We start from the raw sequence: 27,536 nt of genomic DNA on the forward strand, positions 1-27,536 counted from the left end.
CATTTCCTCCAGACTTTTGAAATCAGAGTTTCAGGTCCAGACTAACAATTTATTCCTTGAATACTACCCAATTTCAATTCACAATCCATGTAATTTTTCTCTTTTTTTCACCATTTCCTGCTATTGTGTTGCACAACCTGTAATACAGTTTAAAGTCTTCTTTTCCCATTAATATAGTGAGTTTCAAACTATTGTTTCAATGCATCCCTCTATCACTAGAATGCATTGCTGGTTTTGCTCTATTTTAATCTTCTCATTCTAGCAGTAAAATAACTGTCAATTTATAATGAACTCATGTTCAAATTACATTTTTAATAATTATTATTAATGAATTACAAGTGTTATATACCTGGTATTTGTCACGGCTCAAAGAATAAATACCGGTTGTCCAAATACACCATTAAAAAAGGGAAAAGGAGGAAAAAGTGCCGTCAAAATCAAAAAAAGATGATGTGAACTTCATTTGTAGATGTGGTTGACTATGCCAATATTTACCTCCATTATTGTTAATAATGGAATTAATAGAGAGGTTCAAGTGAATGAACTGTATTTAAAGATAAAACAATGAAATAGTACAGTTAAGGAGAAGGTGAATAGTATTTCAGGTCTTACCTTGAAATCTGATACTTAAAAATGCTGCATAAAGTTCTGGAAATCCTGCTGTAGGTAGCAACAGGAGCAGAGGACTGGACAGTGTTCTACATTCCCTTCTGTGAGAGTATTGTACGGATTCATGCAAGGAATGGGAGATAGTCATTGGCCCATCACGATACTTATAAACTTCCCCAAATAGTCTGGGATTTGTGAGTGACTACAGGTGAACATAGTGTCAAATCATGAGGTCATAAACATATAGTTCAAGATCACAGCCATGACTTTTAATTCATTAATTAATTTTTTAGATCTGCTTAATAGTGCTAATTGTTAGATTTAAGAGGGCAATTTAATTGTAGCCTCTGGACCCTGCCATGCTGAGCTTGATTTTATCAAGCAGAAAAACAATCAGGTACATTAAGGAAATCAGATGATAGACAGAAAATGATTTCTGATTAATACTGTTGTTTCCCATTAGTAAGAGTTTTCCCGGTTTGAAAAAAACATAAGCAGTGAGGGAATTGTCAGTCGTCTAGGATACATAAAAGCAGTATAAACTTTAAGCCACCTTTCCCAAATTTTCTGAAAGAGTGCCCACCCTCTCCCAGATTTTTGGTTCTTCTTTTACTGACTGAGATGCCTTCCTGTGAACCTCCTTTTGTCCCTGTGCTCCCCCTGAGCTGGCAGAAGCTCAGTTCCCTCAGGTCAGGAAAGGAAGAACAGTCTGTCATTACTGCATGCGAGCATAAGCGTTCATTTCCTCACCCAGCAAAATACCACACTACTGCCAACTGACTCTACATCTTCCAGTATTTTGTGATCTCCTCCCAATCTTTCATTGGCTTCCTTCAAATCTTTACATGACTCCTCACCAATTGTAACCAGAGGTGGAAAAAGGCAGCTGTGACATGAGTGTGAGGAAAAAAAGTGCACAGATACAATCGTGAAGGACGTTTGTGACTTGGCAGAAGAGACCAAGTTCAAAAGCACAGGTGGCAGCACAAGTGAAAGAGTTCACCGGTGCCAACAGCTCCCCACGAGGAGTATCCGGGCACATGCGGCACTGCCAGGCAATGCCACAGCCTGATTCTCAGACCTCCAAGAAATAGAGTGACTAATTTCAGAGAAATTTTTCACAGTAGAGAGCAATCAAGAGGTCTAGAGCAAGTTTATAAAAAGATGAGATTTGTCAAGAGACTAACACCTGGGAAAATGCATTAAAACCTCTCCTCATTGCACTGGAAAATTGAACATCTTACTCATCAGCCTTATTCTGTTTCATTCTTTGGTCTTCTGCCTCTAAGACAACACTTACCATGGGATCTCATTACCAATAACTAAAATAAAATATTAAACATATATTGCCTTTCTCATTTGGAAAGGCTTCTACAAGCTTGTAATAACATATCATTACCAGGTAGTTTTCACAAGACCAACTAAGCAGGTCAGTCTATGAGTTGAAAACACGCTATTTATTTAAGGTTTTCTGTTTGCAACTGAGTGCCTTTTCACCTCATTATATGGCTGTGTTTCTGACCCTGGTTTGGAGTTTTATAGAGAACAGCATGGGCTCAAAGGCAAATAAAACAATGACTGCTTTGGTACACTCCCATGTAAAGAGTCATTTTGTTAAGAGGCAACTACTAAAACTTGACAATCTTTATCATATGAAAGTAAGCATATGGAAGCATAGGAAAATGTATAAGCTAAGGAAAAGTGACTCTTGTGCCCAATGTTTTTCCTAACTCACACATTTTTACTAGAGAAAAAGAAGGCAGGGGCAGTCTCAGACAACTTGAACCAGGCTTATGAACATATGTGTTTCATAAACTGAAAGAAATGGTGCAACATTTTCCTAGTGTTGGACCAAGGGCTCTGATCCAACAGACACAGAGCTTTTTCCATTCAGCAGGTAGGGAGGGAGAGAGGGAGTGCTTATTATACATGTCATCTTTTTACCACAAAAAATATGTACTCTGAATTAGTAGGTAAGACAGAACTTTCAGAGTACCTTTGAAGAGACATACCTGAGGTTTGAGAATACTTGCCAAGACACTTTCTAATGTATGGACCTGAAACTTTAGACATAACAAAGATACTCTTAAATTAGCACGTTTTCTGCTTGTTTTCTCTGCTTTGCAACTGAAGTACTTTTCTCTTACAGTGGGTGCCATGACATCACTGCTGCTTCTGACATGCTCTTGAATTTTGAACCTGGTCCTAGTATCTGGTCTCTGGATACATGTTTTGGTTTTGGTTGTTGCTGGTTTTAATGCTGGGAGGACTGTTACAGGAAAAATTAACTCTCCAGGAGATTTTACATCCAGAGAAAGCAAATTTCCAAAACTATGTATTAAAAGACAGAACTTCCCAAAAGTCAGTGACTGCAGTAATAGGTCACACATTGTACAAGCATTGTACTTTAGGGTTTTAAATTGAGCCATTAGAACTTGCAGCTTTTAGTGATGACTGTTCTGTAATGTGAAGAATGCTTTGTAGTCCTTGAGAGGAAAAGCTCTATAATGTCATTTCTTATATTTTTCATCCTTTAATCATCACCCTATTTACACTGGGTCTAAGGGTTTTTGTCTCCACTTCTGATGTGATGAGCTCAGATGAAGACAGGCTCAGGTGAAGACAGGCTGAGTGCCTCACTGAAGGGCACAGTGAAAAAGTCACAACTACTCACCAGTGGGAACTTATGATGTACTTCCTATGGCACATATTTGCTGCCACTGACCTGCTTTTGTTCTTCACCAGAGATTCTGTATTTGAGAAGGCGCCCTATACAGAAAAATATTTGGCAGCATGAAACACTGCTCACTTTTCTGTGTATGATGAATAAAAACACGTGTGTGTGATATTAACAAGGAGAGATATGCCAATACACAGACTAAAATTAAAAGGGTAATTGCAAATTTAGTTTCTGTTGGCTCATCCTCTTTTGTGAAATTAATGTAGAGTGCCATAGCTGAAATCATTATTTACTTCTTATTTATTTTGAATTCCTATGAACAGCCTAGAATAGGAACCTTTGGCCCTGAAGCATCAGACCCAGTGAGCTGACTGCCAGATCACTGCAGCCTTTGTGTTAAAACAGCTGACCCAGAGGAAGTCAATGTGGTGATGCTTTTAATAGCAAAGCATTCCCCTGGGGAGGAGACAGGGCACACCTGTGATTATTCTGTGGCCATGACACAGGACACCGCACAAACACAAGGAATTTGAATGCTGAGTTTCCCAAAACCATGACTACTGAACCTACATCTATTAGAAGAAAGAGATCTTTAGCAATCAGGAGATCCAAAGTGGTGCAGCACATCAATGGTCAGGAAAGGTTATTCAGGCCACTGTAGACCACAGCAGAGAAATATCTTCGAGTTACTGGAAGAATAGTAATGTTCTTGCCAAATCCACCTGCCATTTTCCATAACTTCTTCTGAAGCTGAAGCTAGACTATCCTCAGCTGAAGGTACCATGTTTTTGGGTTGGCACGTATGAGCCACAGGAACAGGCAGAGAGGAGGAGATGGTAAGGAAACATGACTGGAGACAGAGAAGGAGGCAAAAAGCAAATTGAGATGAGAAAGAATGTGCTACAACAGGGAAGGAAGTGACCTGGTAGGTGACAAAGCAGAAACAAAAATGAAAGGTAGCTGCCAGTCTAACAGCTTGCTGCTGCCAAGGGTGTGGCTCTGCCTCCCAAATCTCCACTTTGGGTAGTACTTCTTCTTTCCAGCATGCTCTGGCACTCAGCATTGTCTCAGCGAGGCAGTTCAGCTCACTAAACCATGATAAAAACCAGCCTTCCTTTTTTTCACAGTTGTTTCCCTTATTCCCCTTCTTCCCCCAGAGAAGTCAGTTCTCAGCTGTACCACCAGGCTCAGACTGGGCAAGATAATTTCACAGGAGCTGTGGTTCAGAGCAGTGGATGCAGAACTGTTGTCTTCCTGAGCACATGAATGCATTCAGTCCCCTCCTAAAGCTTCACATGGAGCACAGCAATCCCATCTTCAGGCCTGCACCTTGAATCTGTATTGAATTCCCATCCAAACTGAAGGAAGAAAGGTAAATGCTTCCTGGCCTGAAGTCTCAAATAAACTCTTAGGAAAGCAGTATTGCATTTTATAGATATTTCTTTAATAAATCTCAAAATTCCAAGAGTCTGAATCAGTCTATTGGTTTGATGCTGCCATTGCTGCGACTTAGAGATGACTAAAGAAAATTCAGTCACAGACCCTGAGATTACACTTTATCCTTTCAATCAGATCATGCTGGAGAACAATGTTATTTAACAGAAGAAAGCTATTTAGTAGAAAGTGCTATTGTTAAGTTATATGTGGATACATCCTTCATACGCTGTTAGTATAAGGTTCTCTTCAGATTCTGACCTCACAAGCATTTTAACCTCATCCTCTAAGCATTAACCAGCTTTTGCAAATACAGACCAATGTTTCTGTGGCAGACTTGGCACATGCAAGTATATTCCAACTGCTATTAGATCACAACAAATTCTGGTGTTGTGAGGATTCACACACCCAAATCAAACACACAAAATCAGGATTAAATGTATTCTTAACTGCTCTGTCCTTCAAATATTGTTAAGATGTTGAATCCAAAAGAGGGTTACAAAAAGAGCCTGGTCTTAAGAAAAAATCTTCTTGCAGAGAGACTGGTAAGCAAATCACATTGAAATTCTTCAAAGGAGAAATTAGAGGCGATCTTGCCATAATGCATGAGTAACCGTATGGGGAAGAGATTTCCAATAGTCAGTCCTTTGTGCCTGCAGTTGCAGAGCAAGATTCACTGCCTGGAAGCTAAAGCTAGAGAATGGCTGTCACTCCCTTCTCCTGCCCCAGCACTCCACGTGGACTGCATTTGCAGCAGTCTCCACTGTACCATACCCAGACTACCAAAGGGTGGAGAAAGACAGGGAAGCTCAAGAGCAGAAATCCCTTCTCCTAGTCTGTCAATCCAGACTACAACAGCTACATTTTTTTAAAACTTGCTGGGTCTCCTCTGTGGGTCTGGAACCCACAGTTTACTGTTCACATCACCAGTATGAGGTAAGGAGAGCATTGCTGGTTACAGATCCAGAAGACCCCATTTCTGCATAGTGAAAGATGTAGAGCTAGGCAACTGAGAATCATATACCCCTGATATCACATTCATTACTATTTTGAAACTTGCACTTTAAATCTGGCATAGATACACTTTCTATTTAGTTTTAATGTATCAAATATGATAAATAAGTATTTTTTAATCAAAGTCTTGTAGTATCACTTCCTTAGGAAAGGCTTTTGACATTCCTTCCAGTCAAGAAAGAGGTGAACTTTTGAACCAGGACATCAAATTATTCAGAGAATTGTCAACGAAACTACTCATTCATCTTGCTGATGAAGCCTACTACATGCAAGTTTTGTTGCAGTGACCCTTTATGAGTAATCACAAGGACTCTTCCGGTGTTTCCGTGGTCTCTCAAGCACCAATAATAAGTGCAAAATTCTGTGTGCAACCACTACTGAAGTCTCAGTAATATAAAAAGATCTTGGAAGCTTTAAAAAAGTTAAAACTCCTGATTTGGCCAGCTTTTTAATGTCTTTTTAAAATCACTGTAAACAAGCCAGAATTAAAGGTAGATTTTTGGAACACCAGTAGCAGGGGAGACAAGGACCCATGTTACTTTGTTCTCTAGTATGGATGTACAATCCATGTGTACCTGGAAAATTACCAGTTTGAGTGGGTGTGGTTTTTAGGATGCCTCAGTCCTTTCCCTCTCTTTTCTTGGTTTATTTAAAACCACAACTTTCAACCTATGGGTATGACCTTTATGTAAAGCCAACAAAAACTCTTTAACAACACTGCATTACAAAAGAGCAAACTTCATGACTTCTGCCTAGTAAAAAAGGAGAATCAAAAATTGTGTGGGGCCACTAGCACATGGACAGAAAACAAATCTATGACAGTCAATTTCTGGTGAAGGACCCAAATATAGAAAAATGCTTACCTGAACAAGCAATGAGCTGCCTAATGAAGTAGATCACAGATGTAGATGTAGAGATTTGTTCGGTAAAACTGAAATTTTAGCCCCAGACTTGGGCATCTCAAATAAAATATTGGTCCCAATATAAAATATCAGTTGTGATCTCAGTCCAGTCTACTATTAATTATTCTCCCTGCCACAAATAAACTGTTCTCCTCATATACCTGATTCTCTTCCAAAGAAGAAAAGGCAAGAAAAGCTGAGGAAATATCATCCCTTTATCCTGGCCCCAAATCAAATTTCTTCTGCCCTCTGTGTCACGCCAACTTTTCATGCAACTCCTGATCGTCGCGTGAAATCAAAAGTAAAGTTCCACTGGCTTTGTCTCAGACAAACAACATATCAAACAGTTGGGCATACCTGAATATCCACTTCTGTGTACAGCAACAACTGATTTCTAAGCTAGAGCTGTTGGTGCCAGTCCAGGGGCCAAACAAGGGATAGAGAGGGTGGAAGTGTCACCATTTCACATTCCACAGTTGTGAATTTCTGAGAATCTGTTCCGTGGCTCTGAACTGAGTATTTGCTAGACAGTGCTACCAACACACTTGTATGAGAGTAATTCTGCATTTAGGAATAAAAACAAAGATTTTATAGGATGAGACACAATCTAACCTTTAAGTAGTTTATTTTTAAAATCAAAGAAACAGGAGTCTAATTCTCATACTTTATGCCCCAAGTCAAGCTGGCTCTCAATGACAAGATACAAATGGCACTGAGTGCGGATCTAAGATTTTTCTGCTATGATATCAGATAGAATTTATTTCATTTACTTTGCAGCTCACGAAATACTTAGGATAAAGACCACAGAGAAAATTAGTCCAGCCTTCAGGGATAAGTAATGAACTTATGAACAACTGATTATATAAGAGGAGCATGCAGCTCATAGTATGCTAAATTTTTACAATTAACTTACAAAGTCTCTTTAGTAATCCTGGATTGACTAAATACCAGGATCTGCACTACTCCAAAATTTGTGCCTTTCTCCACTTGCTTGGGCTATATTTGGCTTCTTGACTGTAAGAAGAAAAGCTCATCACAATCTCTTCAATTTTTGTTTAGGATACACTTTAAAAATTTGTTCTTTTCTCTTCATGAAGGCCTGGAGAACCTCTGACTAAAGCTTGAATTTGTAAGACCTGGGTCCTTTTTGTAATACAGAATTATAAATCAGAGAAGTAATTATTTCCCAAAAAGCACCATCATCCCACTATTCAGCTGCTTGTTGTCCACAATTCTACCTTCTGAAAGAGAAGTCCTGCCTCTGTGTATAAGAAGTGAATACCACAGTAAATATAACAGGCATACTCTAGTCCAGACTTTGTACCACATAAACTATTTAATTGAATACTCAGAAAAGAAAGAGGTATAATTTTTATATAGTCCCAGAAATTGCTAGTATTTAAGACATAAATATTTTCAGACTGGTTTCCCTTAAAACTGCACAGCAAGTCTTAATGACAGATGCTCGAGTCTTAACCCAGCTGAAACCACTGGGTTTTGTACCACTTTTAATAGGATTGGGAAAAGAGCTGGAAATCACATGTTTGTATGAAAAAGATGGGACTGCTTGCATTAATTAGAAGCAGAAAGTGAAAAACACTTCACTGACAGGATGCCCTTGTTTATGCAGACAACCTTACTTGCTTTCAAATTCCTCAAAGTATCTTTAACTCTGAAGTTATCCTGCTTCTCAGCAGAGATCATGTTGTTTCTCATGTACATACAAAGCATGGTTCATGCCAGAGAACTGTCCAGTGTGTGAAGAAGCCCAGAGGCAGAGAACCTGGCTGTTGTCTGTGTGAACATGGCCAGCAAGCCTACAAAGAGCACAGCAAGTCCATTCAGACAATCTGTCCTAGCACCTCATCCATGTTCCTTGAACAAAAAACCTTCAAGGAAAGGGTCACTTCTGAGTGCTGTCCACACCCACAAGCAGATGTAGAAAAGGAAAGCTAATACAGCAATTGGCCATGATAAACTCTCAAGAGGGATTTTGTAACCCACAATTAGCCAGGATAATCCCAGCCACGTAGTTTGTTTCCCATGAAAATTGTTTGACCTCAGATTTCTTTCTTGGAGCATGCTACTGGGTTTTTGGTTTGTTTTTTTTTTCCATGTCCCTCCCTTGGGCATTCAACATAATAGCTCTGTTTACTAGAGTTTCAGCCATTCCAATGTAGTATGAGGGTGTCAAAAATGCACTGTTATTTCAGGCTTACAAACTTAAATCAATGGCAAGGTTACTTAACTTAAATCAATGACATATGATTAAAATAAAGGTAATATAAAAACCTTCAAAGGAATGTTACCAGATACTAAAACCTTCTTAGAAAGACCTCAGGAGTAGCCAGAAGTTTTGAGAGAAGATTCCTTTACAGTGGAGTCTCTGTTTTATGTTTAGAAGAGTCACATTTCGAGCAGTATCAAATCTGTTGGACTTCCGTTCAAGGAAACCGCAGGTATATATCGAAGCAGAAGCCACTATGTTCTGCAAATAATTATTACCTAGCAGCCAAGTATTGCGGCATTTTTTTGTATTTAGTCCTCTAAAAAGAAGACACCCAACAATCAGCACAGCACATAATAACAATATTTCAACATGTTCTTGATTTTTATGATGCGGAATCATTGAACTCACACAAAACACTTAGCTAAGAGTCCTTGGACAATAGCTGAATCCTAAGAAGATTCCCAGAAGAGTCCCTATGACCCTCAATTTTATTATTTTCTCGAGTAGTCATACATAGCCAAAGAAGATAAGTTTTACAGCATATTTATTACACCAAACCCCGTGGTCAAACATAAATCACACATTGAGAATAGTGCAAACACAACTTTAAAGGTGCTCTGTAGGGGCTATTCTTCATTATGAAAGCCATTAGCATAAAATCAAGATTATATAGTTGGGAATTTTCTTCCTGAAAACTGCATTATTTTGTATAGTCTCAAAGTCCATAATTCATCTCCAGATGGCAAGTATTCAAGGGCAAAACTGTAAGGGGTAAGCGGGAGAAGAAGTGGGTTTACATTGCTATTTACCAGTATTTGTATTAGTGTTTATAATAGTATTTATTATTTTATAACATCAGAAAGCTAATAAGTTTTTGATAGATACTAAAGGATGCATATTCCAAGTCGTGTGTGAGCAACTCACGTGCACAGGAGTTCACACTATCAACAGTGGGATTGGCTTTTAGAAGATATAAGTGAATCATTCTGATCGAAAACAAAATAACATGATCTCTGCCAACCAGTTCTTGGAAAATAAACAGCACATGCATAACTTGTGAAATGAGGAGGCAGAGTTTCCATTCAATCAGCTTGTCTGAAACATCTATAATTTCTGTTTTGTTCTCAAAAATATGCTAGTGTGTACAGAGGCTACAGACAAACCAAGGGGCCACTGGGAGGTTGGGGTCATGCTGCTGGATCCCCATTTCAGGCAAGCATCTAGTTAAAAACATAATGCACAAATGTTTCATGGTATTCTGGGAAGCTGGGAGTAATATGGAGCTAAAAATCCATAACTTGTCCCACAAGGATGAATTTTAATCATATTAGCAAATCCAGTATCCCAACCATGCTTTGAACCTGCTTTGGGCCTGCTGGAACAGGACTACCAATAATAAAAGAAACAGCAGCTACATTTGCAACTTGCTGGTCTGCACTCAGGTTTGTCAACATATGACCTATATCCAACCAAAGCAAGGAAAGAACATCTCTTAATATTGCCAGTGGAATACCCTGCCACATGGCTCTTTATTTCTCCCTCTGGCTTCATTCTGAAACAGAGTTAATCAGTGTAGCTACCAGTCAGTGCAATGACACTGGAGTGGTTTCCAGACAAGCAAGAACTGAGGTAGAAAGCTTTGTCCCTTCCAACATATAGAATCTCAAACTATATTGGGTTGTTTTTAAATTACAACTTGAAAAACAGGTAAATTTCCATCTTTGCAGTAGCATCCTTTATTTAATGTGCAAATTCTAAGAAAACACTAACAACAAAGGGGAAAAAAGAGAGCAATATAGCATTTTGTGAAACTGTCCACAGTATGATATGATACAGCTTACTATAATGCAACCAAATCAGATGGGATCTTATCTGGAGCATTTCCTTTATCTGTGCACCTTTTAAATCGCCATTATTACAACCTCTTTTGCTTTCAATGCTCATTCATCAGGAGGGCTTTTGTTATCTGAAGGCTAAGTAAATGGAAGGGAAAACAAGCAACCGAAGCTTCTGTATGTCACCAGACAATATCTGACTGCCACCTTGTGTTGAGTAAAAAGCATGAATAGCTCATATCTCAGAGATATTTATTTCAACAACAACAATAACAAAAAAAAATTGTACAGAAAATAAGCAAGGACAAAAGCTTTCAGGAAGGTGTGTGCAAATATGTGAATACATATGTAATATTTTAAAAATGGTTTAAGAGCTCACAAAGAGAGGAAAATTATTATTTTCATTTCAAATTTGTTCTCGCCAGCAAGCAGCAAATTTTACAGTTACACCATGAAGAATGGGATTTCTTGAGAAGCCAGAGAGATTTTTATCCTACTCTTGGGCTACTAATCAAACATTGCAAATGCCTTTCACTCATATCCAAGTAATACAAAATTCCTACAGCGCTACAGATTCTTAGAGTTTGGAATAAATCCACCTACTGCAGACAACTTTTCCACCCATTGAATAAATCATATACAATGTCAGGATTGGTCCTTGCACTTGAACAATGTACAAAATCAATGCTTAGAGAAAATCTGTCCTCTGGTAGCTCCATGGACATTAGATTTCCTTGTGAAGCAATCACTACACAGCAGCACACACACACACAGGCCAACATACAAGATGGCAAACTCTTCTGCAGCAAACATTTGACCTTGCAGATGTTGAAAAAAAATAGTTAATTAGTATATATTAGAGATGCTACCATTACAAAAAGTTTGTTCTCTATTCATCATTACTAGATAAAGTTGTCCCTACTGTGATGGCTCACTGAACAACATTCTTTATGTTTTAAACTTGTAGCTTTTAAACCTGTAACTTTCAGCTTCTGGTTTGCAGATCTCTTGAAGTCCTGTAAACTATTTCCAAGGTGCCCACAAAACCAGATTGCTTAAAGAGTAATACTTTTAAGAAGCATATCTCTTTTGTAATTAACTCTATATGCAAAGTTTTCAGAATGTCTTATTTCTCCATGGGCCAAAATTTAAAGGTCCATAAATTGAAGGAAGCAGGAAAGCACTGAATTAAGGCTCAGCCTTGATCTCAAAACTCTGGGCAACAAAGATTTGAGAATTACAACAATTCTTTTAGGACACCACACACTTTCACCTTCAGACCTGTTGAAATCAGTAAATGTTAGTATCAACTTATTGCTTAGTATGGTGCCAGCAAGTTATAAACTTCTTGAGGATTTTCAAGGTTGCCATGCTACCATGGTCATGGAGGTCTTAGAATCAGACTTATTTGATGGTAGCCATCAATAAAACTTATAGTAGACTAGTATTTTATCCTACTTATTTCTGTAAATCCAGAAGATTAGAAGTCAGTGGGACAAGAGGGAATGGTTTAAAATTGAAAGACAGTAGGGTTAGATTAGATACCAAGAAGAAATTCTCTAGTGTGAAGGTGGTGAGATATTGGAACAGGTTGCCTGGAGAAGCTGTCAATGCCCCATTCCTGGGAGGGTTCAAGGCCAGGCTGGATGGGACCCTTTGCAACTTGGTCTAGTGGAGGGTGTCCCTGCCCATGGCAGTGAGTTGGAACTAGATTATCTTTTAAGGTCCCTGCCAATTCAGACCATAATATTATTCTATGACAAATTCTTCACTTAATTACAGGAATGATGTTCAGCTGCTTTTTTTTTACAAGAGTTAGAAGTATGTCTTTGTTAAATTCTTAATCCTTCATTTAAGGGACTGAAATAGCCCTATACTGTTTTACTTCCAGTGAAAAAGAAAACATTAGAAAATGTATGGTCACAGAGCAACCCATTGTGTCTGTGTACATTCATCCAGACCATCATGAACAATGGCTGCTCACCTGCCAGTATGTAAAAATTTAAAAAATCAACAAACAAAAATGTTTGACAATATATTTAACTACTATTGGGACAGCAGGTGGTTTCTTGTCTTACATAACACTGAGAAAGAACTTGTTCAGGAAGGACAGTCAGTTTTTCAAACAGAGGGGCTATGCAAGTACATCACTCATGAAAAAAGTCCTGCATCTGAGACAGAAGATGAAAGGGAGCTAAACAGCCAGCAGGATGCAAAATGACAGCTGTTTCAACCACATTTCTAACTGCTGTGGTCAAGGTTTGATATCTCTGGGGAACAAGCAGGCAGTCATAGAAGGGTGGGACACAGAAAAACAGAAGATCAGCATATTATTATTTCTATTGTGATCAGCCTGTCTGTCCCTGTCCTACAACAGCTAATTACCAACTGCCAGAGGTTACCCTGTTTACCCAGTCCAAACATCTGGTTATCCAGACCCTGTTTTTCTCTCTAAACCTTTAATGAATTTTAACAGGTTTGGAAGAGTATTTCTCTCTGTCTTACCAAGATAAACCAAGTACAAACAGTCCCTTTGGGCCTCACACATCCTCTACTGAGTAGTGTGACAAATTCCCCCATCCTCTCGGGCAACTTACTTGCCCCCAGCCCCCCTAACTCCCGATTTGCCGAAAGAAGTATCTGGTGAAGTAATGTCCTATGTCTTACTAGAAGAAGCATTCCCTATTCTGTCCAGGAACAGGAATAAAGCTGCTGGAGATCATCTTAGCACCAAATACTGTGAGGAGGATTTGCAATGAAGGATGGTACCTCTGGCTCTGATACTCCTCCACGTGCTGCCTCCATCCATGACAAAGGAAATCTCTCATCTGCACCATTCAATCTGTGAATGCTCCCAGCCCTTGACTGTATTTTTATACTCCTTGCATCAACCTGACCTCCACAATTCTCTCTAGTGAGAGTAACTATGACCCGCTCTCTCTAAATCTGTCTCTCTGACAGGTGGAAGCTGGAAATATAGCTGGCAAACCAAGTAATCGGGACCAAAATCAGTCTTTTAGGAAAATGTGAAGTCCTATGTGGCAGTGGGAAAGGATAACAAGACAGGAGAAAGGGCACACTGACCCAACTCCAAATTCCTGGAATTACTCCAAACACGCTATACAAGTGTGCCGTGGAACCAAACACTGGCCTCCACCAGAAACATTGATTATTTTCTCACCCAAATTTTTATTCTGAGCACACAGAATATCTCACAGGCAGGCAAACTCTTTAATCTAGCACTTTTTACTGTCAGCAGCTGGAAGACAGAAAGAATTGTGCCAATGAAAGTTTTCATCCAAATTTCAGTAAGGTACTTCTACACTGCTTCAGAAAGTTTCATTCAGCTGTTTATTCTGGTTATTTTGCATTGAAACCAGTTACAAAAATGTAAAATCTGGCTGCCGTACCATATGCAGAAATTGATGGTAAACAATATATTAAGCTTGCCAAGGTGTTTGGTGAGAAGTCACAGGGTACTGGATGAAGCTATCGTGTCTCTTTCAGCTCAACATAGAAGTATGATACCAGAGGACAAGTGAGGGCTTCTTTACACAGCCCTGTAAGTCTGCTGCTACGTCCACCCAGCCTTTGCTCCATCAAAGACAGTGTGACAATAAAATTCAGGAAAAAAAAAGAAGAATGAAAAATGGCTGAAGGATGGATTTTCCTGCAGGCACTTGCTTCAGAACATGGATGATTACCGCTGCTACTACGAGTTCCTGTTTCTCTTAGTTCCAGTCTATCCTAGTGTGTTATCTGCCCTGCCTTCTCAATACAGCTGCCCTACAAAATGTCTCATCTACCTCCACCTACCCCCTCCCAGGTGCTGTTGCATACACAAGAGTTCTCTCTGCTCCTTAAGCATGTTTCATTCAGACCTAGCTATGAGGAACAAGGCCGAGGAGAGCAGAAAGCTTGTGACTGACACCACTACATCTTAGAAGCCCCTTCCCCATGCCAGGACTTATAACCCCCCATGAATCTCACGCAAATCCCTGAAAATCCCATCCACTTTGATTTGACTAGAACAAGAAGAGAGGAAACAGCACAACTGGGATGGTGCTATAGACAGTTTCTAGGCTCCAAAAAGAATTTAGATTGTATAGATAGAAAGCAGAGCTAGAAATCACATTGCATACTGGGACATAACTGTCGATTAAAACATAGCAGCTGTTCTGTTTCATTCTTTAGTCAGGAAACAGTATAAGGCTGCAAGTAAAGCAGAACTTTGTGTCTGGATCCAAAACTCATTTTAGAAATGAGACATACCTGTCCCTTGACCTGTAAATCCATAAGAAGACATTTATCCCTTCTGTCTCAGGATGTTAACTGACCTAATTTTCATTTGCCCCTTTTTGCATCCCTGAGATGATCTTTTGGTCTCCCAGAGACCAGTCCTTTTCTGGAATTTTCACTTCTTCTCTTTTTTTTTTTTTTTCTTCCATACATAGGCACATACACACTCAAAGTGTTGCTGTTATAGTTAATCTGAGTCTTGCAGCTCAGGTTATGGGAGAGCTTATCAGAGAAACAGGAAAGATGAGAGATTCAGCTTAGGGGACCTTGTGCAGCCGGCCAAAATTGGATGTAACAGCAACAGACTAGCATAGCAGGAGGTGTCGACAATGGCTGCAAGACTTGAGAGACTGTGTCACAGGTGAATATTACCTATAAATCTCACAAGTGGTCCCAGCTGGAGGCCAGTTCTGAGATCTTAACTACTGGGCTCCATTTGAGGCAGGACTTCATGGTTCCACATCACATTCAACTTGGATTTTATATTTCTAGGAAAAGCAATGTGTTAAATTGCAGTGCCCAGACATATTTTTTGTACTCCTCCACATGAGCATTCAGTCTCTATTCCAGATCTGAGATTACCCTTACAGAGTTCTTTGTGGCTCTTTGAGATGATAGAGATATGGTTTTTGTTTTACCAGAGTCCTCTTAGCAATCATTTGAATGCATTCTTATACTCACCTGATAACCACAAACCTGTCACTGGCTACAGATATACTGGTGAGAAATACTGAACATATATAGGTTTATATCTCCGTGAGGTCATTATATCTGATAGATTCTATTTGAGGGACTTCAGGCATCCATGTAATCAGCCTGTGAGATAATGCACAGGAAAAAACAGCAGCACAATGACACAGTCAGACTGAACTGTGGCATTTCCTGGTGTTTAGTGGTTAATGTCAGCCTTTGTATTTGATTTCCCTTGGATTTGTTGTTTGTTTGTGATTTTCTGTTGAGGATAAACTTTCCAAAGCCTAATCCCCCTTCTGCTTTGAAGCTATGCTGCTTAGACAGTAATTACACAGACACCACGAAATGTTGTTGATGTTTGACTCTACATTAGTCCAATTCCTTCAATTTATTCTACTTCCCCATAACCAAGCTGCCTTTAAAGTAACATGTAAGTGAATTGTGAATAGCATCTTTCATTACCACCTGGACTGGCATATTTTTTTTAAATTATATCCTATCCAGTTTGTAATTGGTTTTGAATTCAGGGAGCTTGGTATATACTATGCAAACATAGACTATTTCTTTCAAAATAGAAGGGTTTTTTTTTTTTCCTTAATTACATGCTTTCCAAACATTTATAGTTTAAACAATTAAAATCAATTTGCAAAAAAAAAAAAAAAGTTGTTCTGCAGTCCAGGAAGGGCTATTTCTATAGCAGTTCCAATCTTTAATTTTTAGCCTTTTCTTGAAAATTAGGTACCTTTTCCACTGTAAATTTGTGGGCTTTACTCCATCCAGTATTAGCTGAGCAAATGTTCCTCAATCCTTTCAAAGGCAATTGTCTTTCCATGGGAAACTTCATAGCATTTTAGAAAGATTTTCTATTAATAGCAATTAATAGGGAGTGTTTTTGTCTGATTGCGTTTTTCTTCTATAGATCATATTTTCATTTGCTTACTCTCCCCAGCTAAGAGGTAGATTTTTCCCTTTTTGGGGAAGGGTATGGCTTTGCTTGCTGACTGCCTGACCCCTTTCCCCTGGGAGTGCATTTCTTCTTGGAGATCCTCACCACCTCAGTGTGCCCAGGCCTGTCCTGAGGGGTAGGAAAGGACATCTTTGAGCACTCTAAAATCTGCATTTTACATATTTCATACATATCTGCATTTGCATATTTCATCAGGCAACAAGGTCTGTTCCATTTCGTCTGGTCCTGAAACTAATTTCACCTTAAGAGCAGCATAAGGAGTCAAAACAAAACAAAAACCAAAGAACAATAACAAAAAAGACACCACAAAAACAAACATTGCCACCCACCCCTCACACCCCCCCCAAAAAAAAAAAAAAAAAAAAAAAAAAAAAAAAAAAAAAAAAAAAAAGAATCTGAAGTCCTGAAAGTGCTTCTTAAAGGAAATACATTTGTACTATCAATTATCAGAGGGGGTAAGAATATCTCTTTTTCCTAGAAACCAAACTGGATAAATACCAATAAAAAGGATCTAACACCGCCCTGGTTTTGCAAATAAAGTCTTTGAGTTTGTTTTCTCACTTCTGTCTTTCAGAAAAATCTTCCCTCAATCCACAGTCACATCCAATGCTATGCAATATCAAAGGCACTTACACCAGTTTAGGGGTATCATGATTTGGTTTATGGATGAATTTTGACAAAGAAAACCTTTACAGAAAATGAAAGCATTGTACTGGAAAGGTTGTCTGCATTTTCAAGCAAGCATTTTCAAGTTCACTAAGCCCTCTGAAAATGTGCCTTGATTACACAGCAGAGCTGAACATTTGTAGACGTTAGTGTTTCCTCACAAGTTATCTATCAAATAAACAATCTTTTCCCAGGTTTCACTTTCAATTCATCTAACCAAAGAATGCCTTAATCAATTCTGGTATTTTTCAATCAGTTCTACAACACTATAAAAAATGAATTATCAAGGCTTGGACTAATCCTCAGATATTCTGGTACTAAAATCTGTGTTCAAAATTACTTAACCAGTTAGCATACTTGTTAAAATTAAAAACTAATCATAAATAATATAAGCAAGGTATATACCACTACTATACTTCCATAAAAGATGAACAATGCATATTTAGATCCAGCTGAATGAATCAAGACAATAGGGACAAAAAAAAAGGTTGTTGGAGGAATAGAAGCATTTTATCTGCTCTTCCAAATTATCATATGATTATATGAGATCTGTCTTCCCAAAGTTTCTCAATGCAGAGTCCAGAAATATAAAAGGCATGAAATTTAATCCAGCGTATGGCTCATGGTACCTTTTGTTTAGGGGCATTGATCCTGAAGCCACTTCCATATGACCTGATAAACAAATCCCCTAGAAACAAATCCACAAGAAAAGGCTTGTTCCCTATACTAGCATTCAGTAAGGAGGTCTTAAGAGAGAAAATGCTACTGTTAAGACTAGCATCTGTTAATCAAGGACTTGTTGAAAATTTGATTTAAAAGGATGTGACATATTCTACTGGCTATCTTGGTAAGTCTGATCATATAATTTTTCTGCATGTGTGTGGTGTATTTCTGAACTTTTTTTAACAGTCTGTTTTCTTTAGAAATATTTTGCTGCTGAGAGATTCTACTCATGAAAGTAATATAGAAATACCCAAAAAGAAATATGTGAATTTTTACTTCTTTAAAAAAAGCTTGCTAAACTGAAAAGCAAAAAATGGTCCTATTTTTAATCTATGACTTCCATAAAAAGATGTCTTTAAACTTTTCTACTTCTTGAACAGACCACTGTTCACATGAATATCTGGAAACTGCATGCCAAGTTACAAAATTCTGCTTGGAGAAGAGAGGATTACAAAAAAGAAATAAAGATTATTTTAAAAAAAAAAAAGGCAATGAGAATGCCAGGCCGAAAAAACAATCAATGAGACATGATTACAGGTCACAAAATAAAAGTCTTGAAATATTAAAAAGCAATAACAGCAAATCTAAGAGCAATGGTATCCAATATCCTCATTCAAAAGGGGAAAATCGTAGTAATTTCTCTTCATCATTCTGCAATATTTTAAATGAGGTTTTTAATAAGCATATGTGCTAATTAGTTCTTACCCATTAAAGAAAAAATTAATAGATGCTAATATATTTGTAGCTATTCTCTACAGTTGTGAAAGAAGCCATTTTTATCATAAAGATACGCTTTTCTCTCTGCAAGAATCTGAATTATCTTCTGACAGCTTTGGAAAAGCAATACTTTGAACTGGCAAACTTGATAAATTAACTCCTTTCTAATCACTTTGCAAATAAATCTGATGGCACTATATAATTAGATTTTTAAAAGATATTCAATGTGTGATATTCAATAATTCAAGCAAGAACTCAACATAGGTTCGAATAAACTAATTCTAATAAATGACAGTTCCCCAAATAAGCTAGCAATCATGCACAGATTTAAGATTCCTCTTAGCAAAGAAACTAATTTAAAGAGGTTGAATTAATAATCTACATTATTACTTAAAATGTCAGTCCAGCTTTAGAGAGACTAAACATCAAAATACGTTAAAACAAAGCTTCATGAATCAAAGAACATAAGACTATTTATTGATTAACCAACAGATAAGTTACTAATATAAATAATTTCCTTCATTATTTGATTACAACATATACATAACGTTTACTACAAAGTACTTTTAGGCTGAAAAAGCAAGACTGATGAGACATACCTTACCTAAGTGTTAAATTTGTATTTGCTTAAGAATTCAGAAAGAAAACAGTATTTTTACACAAAGAATTTTGCAACAAATCCTGAGAGCAAATGACTTCAGTTTTGCCCTTCGTACAGCAGTGCCACAATCTCATTCATCCATGGGGGAGTGGCAAGCAGAAATCAGGCAGCTGCAGTACCAGATGAGCAGAGCCTCTAAACACAGTTACTCTTAACCATCAAATTAGTTCTACTGACCCTGCTGGCACACTCAAAGTCAGCAGCTGTTTAAATAGCTTGCCAAAATTGGGCCCTGAACCTGTTGAAGCCTGCTTTTAAGCAGGATTCAATGCAAAGGTAACTGTTTCTGTACTAGTGCGCATATCTACCTTGTTTTGTTTGGATTTTTTTTCTATTTGCATATTTTCCCATTTGAAAAATTTATGTGGCAAGTTTGTAAGAACTGTTTCTGATCATGTTTCCTAGGTATGCATAGATATAAGTCTTCATGCTGCAAATTAAAAATGCAACAACCAAGCTCTGATTATTCTCCAGACCCGATCAGAGAAACCTGCACCAACATGGAACCTCTAGACAGGGAAGCTGATCTCCATAAGGAAAATGCGGCTTTTTTTGAAAGCAGCAGCCCAGAAGACGTCTTCAGTTCCTCTGAAATGCAGAGAGTACCCGTTTGTATGGACACCACCTTGCCTCCAGGGGACTACATTCTCAGACGAGGTTACACAGAGTCGTCACTTCTGAGGCCTCCTACAGAGGAGTGCATTGGAATCCATCATGCACCTTTCCAGTTCAACCGTCATGCTCAGACCAGAATTTCCACTTCTCCAACTTTAAGGCGTCTAAGGATGGCCTCTGCCTCACAAGCACTGTCCTTTCAGGACTGTTCTGATACAGCTCAAATGGGGAATCAAAAGGAATACACTGGATCTCTCCACCACATTTGTAAGAGTCCACCCCGGTGCATTACAATTTCTTCATTGTCACTGCCTTCTTGTGTCCATGCAAAATTATTGTCTTCCAAAGCCAAGTCTGAGAGAACTATAGCAGTTCCAGAGTCTGACCTACTCAAATCAAAGCTTCCAAGCCAAGAGGATCCTCTCAGCAATGGCAGTCCCAATGAGCCACTCAGAAACTCTTGGAGAGCCAGCTCTGCTACGCTTCCTACCAGACTCCCCCGCCCGAACCCTACACTTTGGGCAGGTGTCCAGGTAAGAGGAATAGGGGGATGCAACCTCTCTTTCAGTCTTTCATATTCAGTGTTGGTCCATCATGGACCAGCGCACAAATAAAACCCCAGATCTTAACTAAAACTGTAAGATGGGCCGTGATCCTTTAATACAGCACACCGACTTCTACACTTAACAGGAAGGGAGATTTTTCTTTCCAAACTTGCAAGAGACAGCAGTTCCAGCCTTGTCCCTTGGTGACTAGGTTAGCTTAGTCCACTCCTGCACATGGCCACTCTTTCCCACCTCTTTCCCTCCATTCACCCTGATGGGCCAGTACAACTTTTAGTGGGGTTTGGAAGAACAAGACTAAGTAATTTATCCTGTTTAGGACTGGGTTTTAGAAGATTATTTTCTTTCAACCCACTCTTTAACCCTTAAGCATATTGTTCCTAAGACAGAGAAGTTCTCTATTCTGTTTTACTGAATGGCATTACTAACCCAAATAAAACCAAGAATTAAGTTAGTTGAGTCAAATTTAAGGTCTCCTACTACCAAAGGAAGAGGAACCATTCCCTTTATTTCCATGTACCTATTGGCATCCCCCAATCTTTCTGTCCAGCTCCATAAACAAAGAAGCAATTGTGCAATCTCTTCTGAAACAAAAAGAAACCCTGTTCCAGTGATTGTTAGCATCAGTAAAGAGAAATAAGCAAGGGAGGAGAAAATCCTGCATCTTTCAAGGGCAGAAAAGTACAATTCAGTTCTCCACAAGGACAAAAGGAGAGGCATTTTGTACGAGCCATGTTTGCTTCTAGATGTGCTCTCAAAGACTTTCCACTGTGTGCAGAGGCAGTTAAATTCACACACACGCTTGACTCTGTCCTTATGCCAACCACCCACCCACACATTTTACTGAGGGAGAATGGTGTCAAATAGGTGTAGAGTTCTTCATTAACTGGTTAGCTTTTCACTACAAACCAAAAGCTATTTTCCTTCTCCCCCACCCCCTTCAAATATAGTAAACATTCTGGATATCAAATTAGTTTTCCGTGCTGCACAACAGTGAAATTAATTAACTGCAACCTCTCTTTCAGTCTTTCATATTCAGTGTTGGTCCATCATGGACCAGCGCACAAATAAAACCCCAGATCTTAACTAAAACTGTAAGATGGGCCGTGATCCTTTAATACAGCACACCGACTTCTACACTTAACAGGAAGGGAGATTTTTCTTTCCAAACTTGCAAGAGACAGCAGTTCCAGCCTTGTCCCTTGGTGACTAGGTTAGCTTAGTCCACTCCTGCACATGGCCACTCTTTCCCACCTCTTTCCCTCCATTCACCCTGATGGGCCAGTACAACTTTTAGTGGGGTTTGGAAGAACAAGACTAAGTAATTTATCCTGTTTAGGACTGGGTTTTAGAAGATTATTTTCTTTCAACCCACTCTTTAACCCTTAAGCATATTGTTCCTAAGACAGAGAAGTTCTCTATTCTGTTTTACTGAATGGCATTACTAACCCAAATAAAACCAAGAATTAAGTTAGTTGAGTCAAATTTAAGGTCTCCTACTACCAAAGGAAGAGGAACCATTCCCTTTATTTCCATGTACCTATTGGCATCCCCCAATCTTTCTGTCCAGCTCCATAAACAAAGAAGCAATTGTGCAATCTCTTCTGAAACAAAAAGAAACCCTGTTCCAGTGATTGTTAGCATCAGTAAAGAGAAATAAGCAAGGGAGGAGAAAATCCTGCATCTTTCAAGGGCAGAAAAGTACAATTCAGTTCTCCACAAGGACAAAAGGAGAGGCATTTTGTACGAGCCATGTTTGCTTCTAGATGTGCTCTCAAAGACTTTCCACTGTGTGCAGAGGCAGTTAAATTCACACACACGCTTGACTCTGTCCTTATGCCAACCACCCACCCACACATTTTACTGAGGGAGAATGGTGTCAAATAGGTGTAGAGTTCTTCATTAACTGGTTAGCTTTTCACTACAAACCAAAAGCTATTTTCCTTCTCCCCCACCCCCTTCAAATATAGTAAACATTCTGGATATCAAATTAGTTTTCCGTGCTGCACAACAGTGAAATTAATTAACCTATGCCAAGCCTATTACACTATTATTAGTGCATTTCCCTTTACAAAGGAGTTCTTTTTCACAAAATATCAGATTGCTTGCTTGCTTTTTGACCAAGTAACTAAGAATATCTTTCTTTCTTTCAGGAGAATGGACTGCCCATGCAAAGGTATGAACATATTTATTTTATCTGATTCTAAGCTTGACTCTCTTGCATTTTTTATGATTTTGCTTCACTCTAAGACAAAACTGAACATTGAGTCATGTATATATAACTCAACCTTAATTTGTAGATTTGCTATGTGAAATGCCTGTCACCAGCTCACTAAACTTTTTAAAGAGATTTTCTTTCAAAGGTGGCCCTCTCCCTAGCACTTTTAGCTACATTTCACGCAATATTTCATCCGGATCATCAGGGAGATTTGTACTAGGAACTAACTGCCAAAAGGTCCCGTTGTTAGGCTTAGCAGTGTCAAATTTCAGCTTGAAGAATGTGAAATATCTCATAATCTTGAGTGACATTCTTCAACAGTTTGTGGAAGGGAAAAGGGAGCAAAGGAGCTAGCAGAACAGCTCAATATTGTTCTTATACATGAGCAAAGAAGATCTAGGACTGCTATTGGAGAGGAGGATTGTTAATTCTACAAACTATGAAGAGTACATAGAATATATGGATTTTATAAGTTAGTGCAGACAAGATAAAGTGTTGCATACCACAGACCTGTGCAGTGAATTGTGTCAAGGTCTTCTAAACAATTATCAGAAAGTAAAAGTTCTATTAGAAATTATTTTGATTTAGATAAGTTTCTTTCTTTAAAATGTTCAAATGTTTACAGAAGGGAAGGAAAGTTTTATTTTCTCCCCACACAACAAGGAAGCAGGAGATAACACCTCCATTAATAACCACCCCTGTCATTGATGGAGTAGTGCTCATTTTACTGCGTGGTCCCCTCAAGGATGTTTGGGACTGGGTGGTTTGGAGCAGAGGGATACAGTCTAGGAGTCCTTACATAATGCAGTTCCCTAGATGAGATTCAAGAGATGTGTGTATGCATTTGAAATTACATGTTCACTGTAGAAGAGGCCTTCTAGATGTTCTGAACTGCTGCAATTTCCAACCCACTCTTTCACATTTTGAATTTACAATGGAGATGGAGAGAGAAGGTGAGGGAAAGATCTTTTCATGTGGATGTAAAACAAGTGATCTGTAGCTTTTGTGGGAAGAGTCTGCTCTGATCCAACTCAAAACAGGAATACACAAATATATCTCACTGTCAACGGGAAGATTTGCATGATGTATAACAAACTTCAGGGGAGAAACTGAAGATACTGAATGCAGATGGTTTAACAGGAGAACACTGAACATTTAGCGTACACACCTCCTCTTGGTATTGCCGGCCTACAGTGGCTTCAAGAGGGAAGTAACTATATGCCAGCTAGGGTATTTGCTTTGGACTTCTACCCAGACACCTTTTAAAATCAAGAAATCACAACCCAAGGAAACAATCCAAGATTTTTTCCATAGGCACCAGCAGGAAAAGTTGTCAAAAGGTGGTTGGGATGATGTATTATGACTTTTATCTAGATAAATGTCAGAATATGCAAAAATATATTTAAAAATGCAACAGTTTCTGCTTTAAACATTTTTTGTCAAATTTTATTTGTTCCAAGGTCTGGGTTAAGGCCTGTCTTCATCTCCTCCTTTATTAAGATCATTAGTCTAACCCCTTAACAGGTAATGCCTTCTTATCGCAGCCACCAAAAACTGTTGACATGTCAGATTATTCTGTCCATCTAGAAGCACATTAGGACAGCTGTCAACCCTTCTCCAAGACTGACTTACATACTGTCCTGGGTAAAATCATACCTCTGTCCTCCAGTCTTAATAAACATCTCCCTGCTTCCAAGCTGTACTTTCAAAAAACTTCCTTAATGCACTCATACTCATTTTAAACAGCCTTCCCACACACAGTCCTCAGTCAAGAAAGCCAGCACATGTCAGCATGGCAACTTGGTGGACTGATGCTGTTTATAAAGAATCATCCAAAATAAATAAACAAAAAGGGCAAGAGGGGCAGCACAGACAGAGGCATATGTAGTGGAGAGAAAGGTGAAATGCTAAACCAATACTGCCATAGAAGAAAACATTGATAAAACAAGACGTCAAGTTTACTCTGATCTCCTTTTTGCCTTCCACCATTCAGCATTATCAGAGACTGGGTAGAAAACTGCATTGCACTATTTCCTACAGCAAATCAGCCAATGATTTGCCTTCACAGGAGCTGAGAAGACAGCTCATATTCAATGCCTTGAAGGAGCTGGGCTCATCTGTCTTGAAGTACTCCCTCTTTGAATGTTTCACACAGCTGTAAAGTGTCACAATGTCACAGAATCACAGAGTGGGTAAGGTTGGGAAGGACCACACTGGCTTGTCTGTTAGAACCTCTCTGCTCAAGTAAGATCACCCTATAGCACATCCCACAGGATGGCATCCATTGTACTAAACCTAACTCCTTATCCAATCATAAAAATATTTTACTGTTGACAATAGGTCATTTCCCAACCAAACTTTTTAAATCAGGTAGTCCAAATGGCCTCCCTGAGTGGCTTAGGAGACAGTGTCACTGCCCGGAAGTTATCTGAGTACTACAATATTTACCTTAGTAACATCCTCTGTTGCTTTTATTCACATTTAGTAGATATTCCATTAAGTAATATATCTGCTATTTGAGTAAGGTGATCTATATAGATGTCTGTTCCCTAGGATAACTAGTTAGGCTAAGATTAGGGACACATGAATATACTTTCTGTGCCTTAGAAATAACTACATACACAGGATATTTATTTTGCCAGACCATGACCTGCTTCAATGCCTTTAATAATTTTCCATAACTTTGCTATGTAAATCCATGACATTATCATGTTTCAAAAAACAAATGGATTTTAAGAAGGAATTATTACAGATGATATCTCCTCAGATGTCTGAGTTTTTCCGTAAAGCACAAGCATTTCTTTTATTCCATCACTGCAGTCCTCTGCCCCAGTAAGTGAAACAAGCAAAAAGTAAAGAAAAAGGCAAAGTTATAGAGTCTGAAGGCATGAGAAGATGCTAAAATATTGAAGACTTAAAAGCCAGTAAATTTTTCTTTATAGCAGTTCAGTAATTTAATTTCTGCAGAAAATAAAAAAGAAAAAAAAAACAAACCTCAGAAGCATCTGATATATCTAATATATCTACAGGCATCAGGCCAGGAAACCACTGACACCTGCGCTTCTGTCTCTGAAGCATGAGTATATAATTTAGAGATGGAAGCCATTAACCAGCCCAGGCTCATCAGATTGCAAAGGTATACTGTAGACAGACACCCAAGTGATCTTGCCATGTCCCACATTTCACAGGCCTTTGCACCTGTGTGAAGGGCTTATTTAGCCATATGTATACCTGAAGTTCAAGGCCTTTTTGATCTGGGCAAATAATGTAATTAAACTCAGTTACCGTAACTCTGTGCTTCCATTATTAGTCCTCATAAGCCACTAGCCTACAGCTTCAAATATATTGTGAAAATAATAGTAGGCTAGATGCTTTAAAAAATCAATAATATACTGGCAAAATTTTACTGTGAAGCCAACCTGAAATAAATCTCCTGAATTTCCTAGTACAGTAATAATACCTTGGAGAATTGTCCTTGTATTATATTGCAGCACCTGACTTGTATAATAGCCTGACTGCCTAGGAGATTGCATCATGGAATCACGAGAGGTTTCAGTGGTATCTTAATACAATCATTACCAAAACTGAAAATGTGCATTGGGTAGCACTCAGTGAACGCCTCAGGAAGGTACTCCTGAGAGGAATACTCCTCTCTCTTGCACTGGTGAGGGCTTGCAGACAGCCAAGAAACAGACCCCCCACCCATTAAAGCTCTCAAACCACCTACTGAAGGTTCAGTTTCATGAGGAACCACAGAGTTTCATTGTAAACCATAAAGCCAAATAAATCGATCCTACGTTCTCCATTTAGTGGGACTAGCAGAAACACTTTCAAAGTCCTGCATTGCACATTGTAACCTCCTCAAGACATAGTTTTTAGGCCCTGGTATGTCCATGGTTCAAGTCTTCAAGTCCCAGGCCTGGCCCTCCTGACAGCCTACGGACCTCTCCCTTGCCAGGAGCAGCTTTCATCCAGACCATTCAATTGTTTAGCTAAGGCAACTGCAAGTAGTGTCACCACCAGGTCATAAAAAAGGCACAATCTCCATGTCTTACTATGCGTATCGAATCCCAGTTCTCTAACTCAGAGCTCATCTGTCAGTCGACAAGCAGTCAAGTAACTATTCATGCACTTCAAGGAAAAAATATACCTGCCAGGTTTCACATCAAGTGTGGCAAATGGCTAGATGTTCACAGTAAGATAACTGCCTAGAAAAAAAAAGATCTCTGTAAGAATCATGCTTAACTGACCAAAAGTACCATCCACAATATGTGGTGACTGAAAAATAGAATTTTTATATCTGTACGTGTACTTTGTACCTCTTCCCTCAGCTGCTGAATTACTGACCCTTTTAGCCCTGATGCAGTATTCGTGTATCAGTCAATTGAAGGCAACACAACAGCCGCTGCAGACAGCAGTCCCTCCACAGCATATACTATTAGGTATCAGTGTGAGTTATTAGCAAAACACAAAAGGGTTTTTAACATGAACCAACAGTTTCTGTATGTGAATGCAAGCAGCCTCTGGCACAAACACACTGCTGGTTACAGAATGCCTGTCACTTTTCTTAATGGGTATAGATCCTGGACAATGTTCTCCATTTGGAACAACAATAATTGAAAAGAGACCTTTGTTTTCGATCAGTTGGGCCACTGAGTCATATTACATTCAAAATATTTGAAATAGCAGAAAAAATGCCAAAAATACTTA

The 27,536-nt window shown here is 38.7% G+C and overlaps 2 protein-coding genes across 2 annotated transcripts in view; one reads left to right on the forward strand and one right to left on the reverse strand.

Annotated features, from left to right (window-relative positions):
- EEA1 (early endosome antigen 1) overlaps window positions 1-27,536 on the reverse strand; it is a 236,008-nt gene that overhangs the window by 116,102 nt on the left and 92,370 nt on the right. The gene's annotated exons all lie outside the window — the stretch shown is intronic.
- Window positions 19,874-27,536, forward strand: part of PLEKHG7 (pleckstrin homology and RhoGEF domain containing G7) — a 30,439-nt gene continuing 22,776 nt past the window's right edge. Inside the window, exons 1-2 of the mRNA XM_066183370.1 lie at window positions 19,874-20,578; window positions 22,762-22,784. Coding sequence (XP_066039467.1) covers window positions 19,874-20,578; window positions 22,762-22,784 — 728 coding nt within the window. The remainder of the gene's footprint in view (window positions 20,579-22,761; window positions 22,785-27,536) is intronic.

Source organism: Chamaea fasciata, unplaced genomic scaffold, assembly GCF_029207755.1.
Source record: "Chamaea fasciata isolate MVZ Bird 193981 ecotype frontalis unplaced genomic scaffold, bChaFas1.0.hap1 SCAF_5, whole genome shotgun sequence".
NCBI classification, from domain to species: domain Eukaryota; kingdom Metazoa; phylum Chordata; class Aves; order Passeriformes; family Sylviidae; genus Chamaea; species Chamaea fasciata.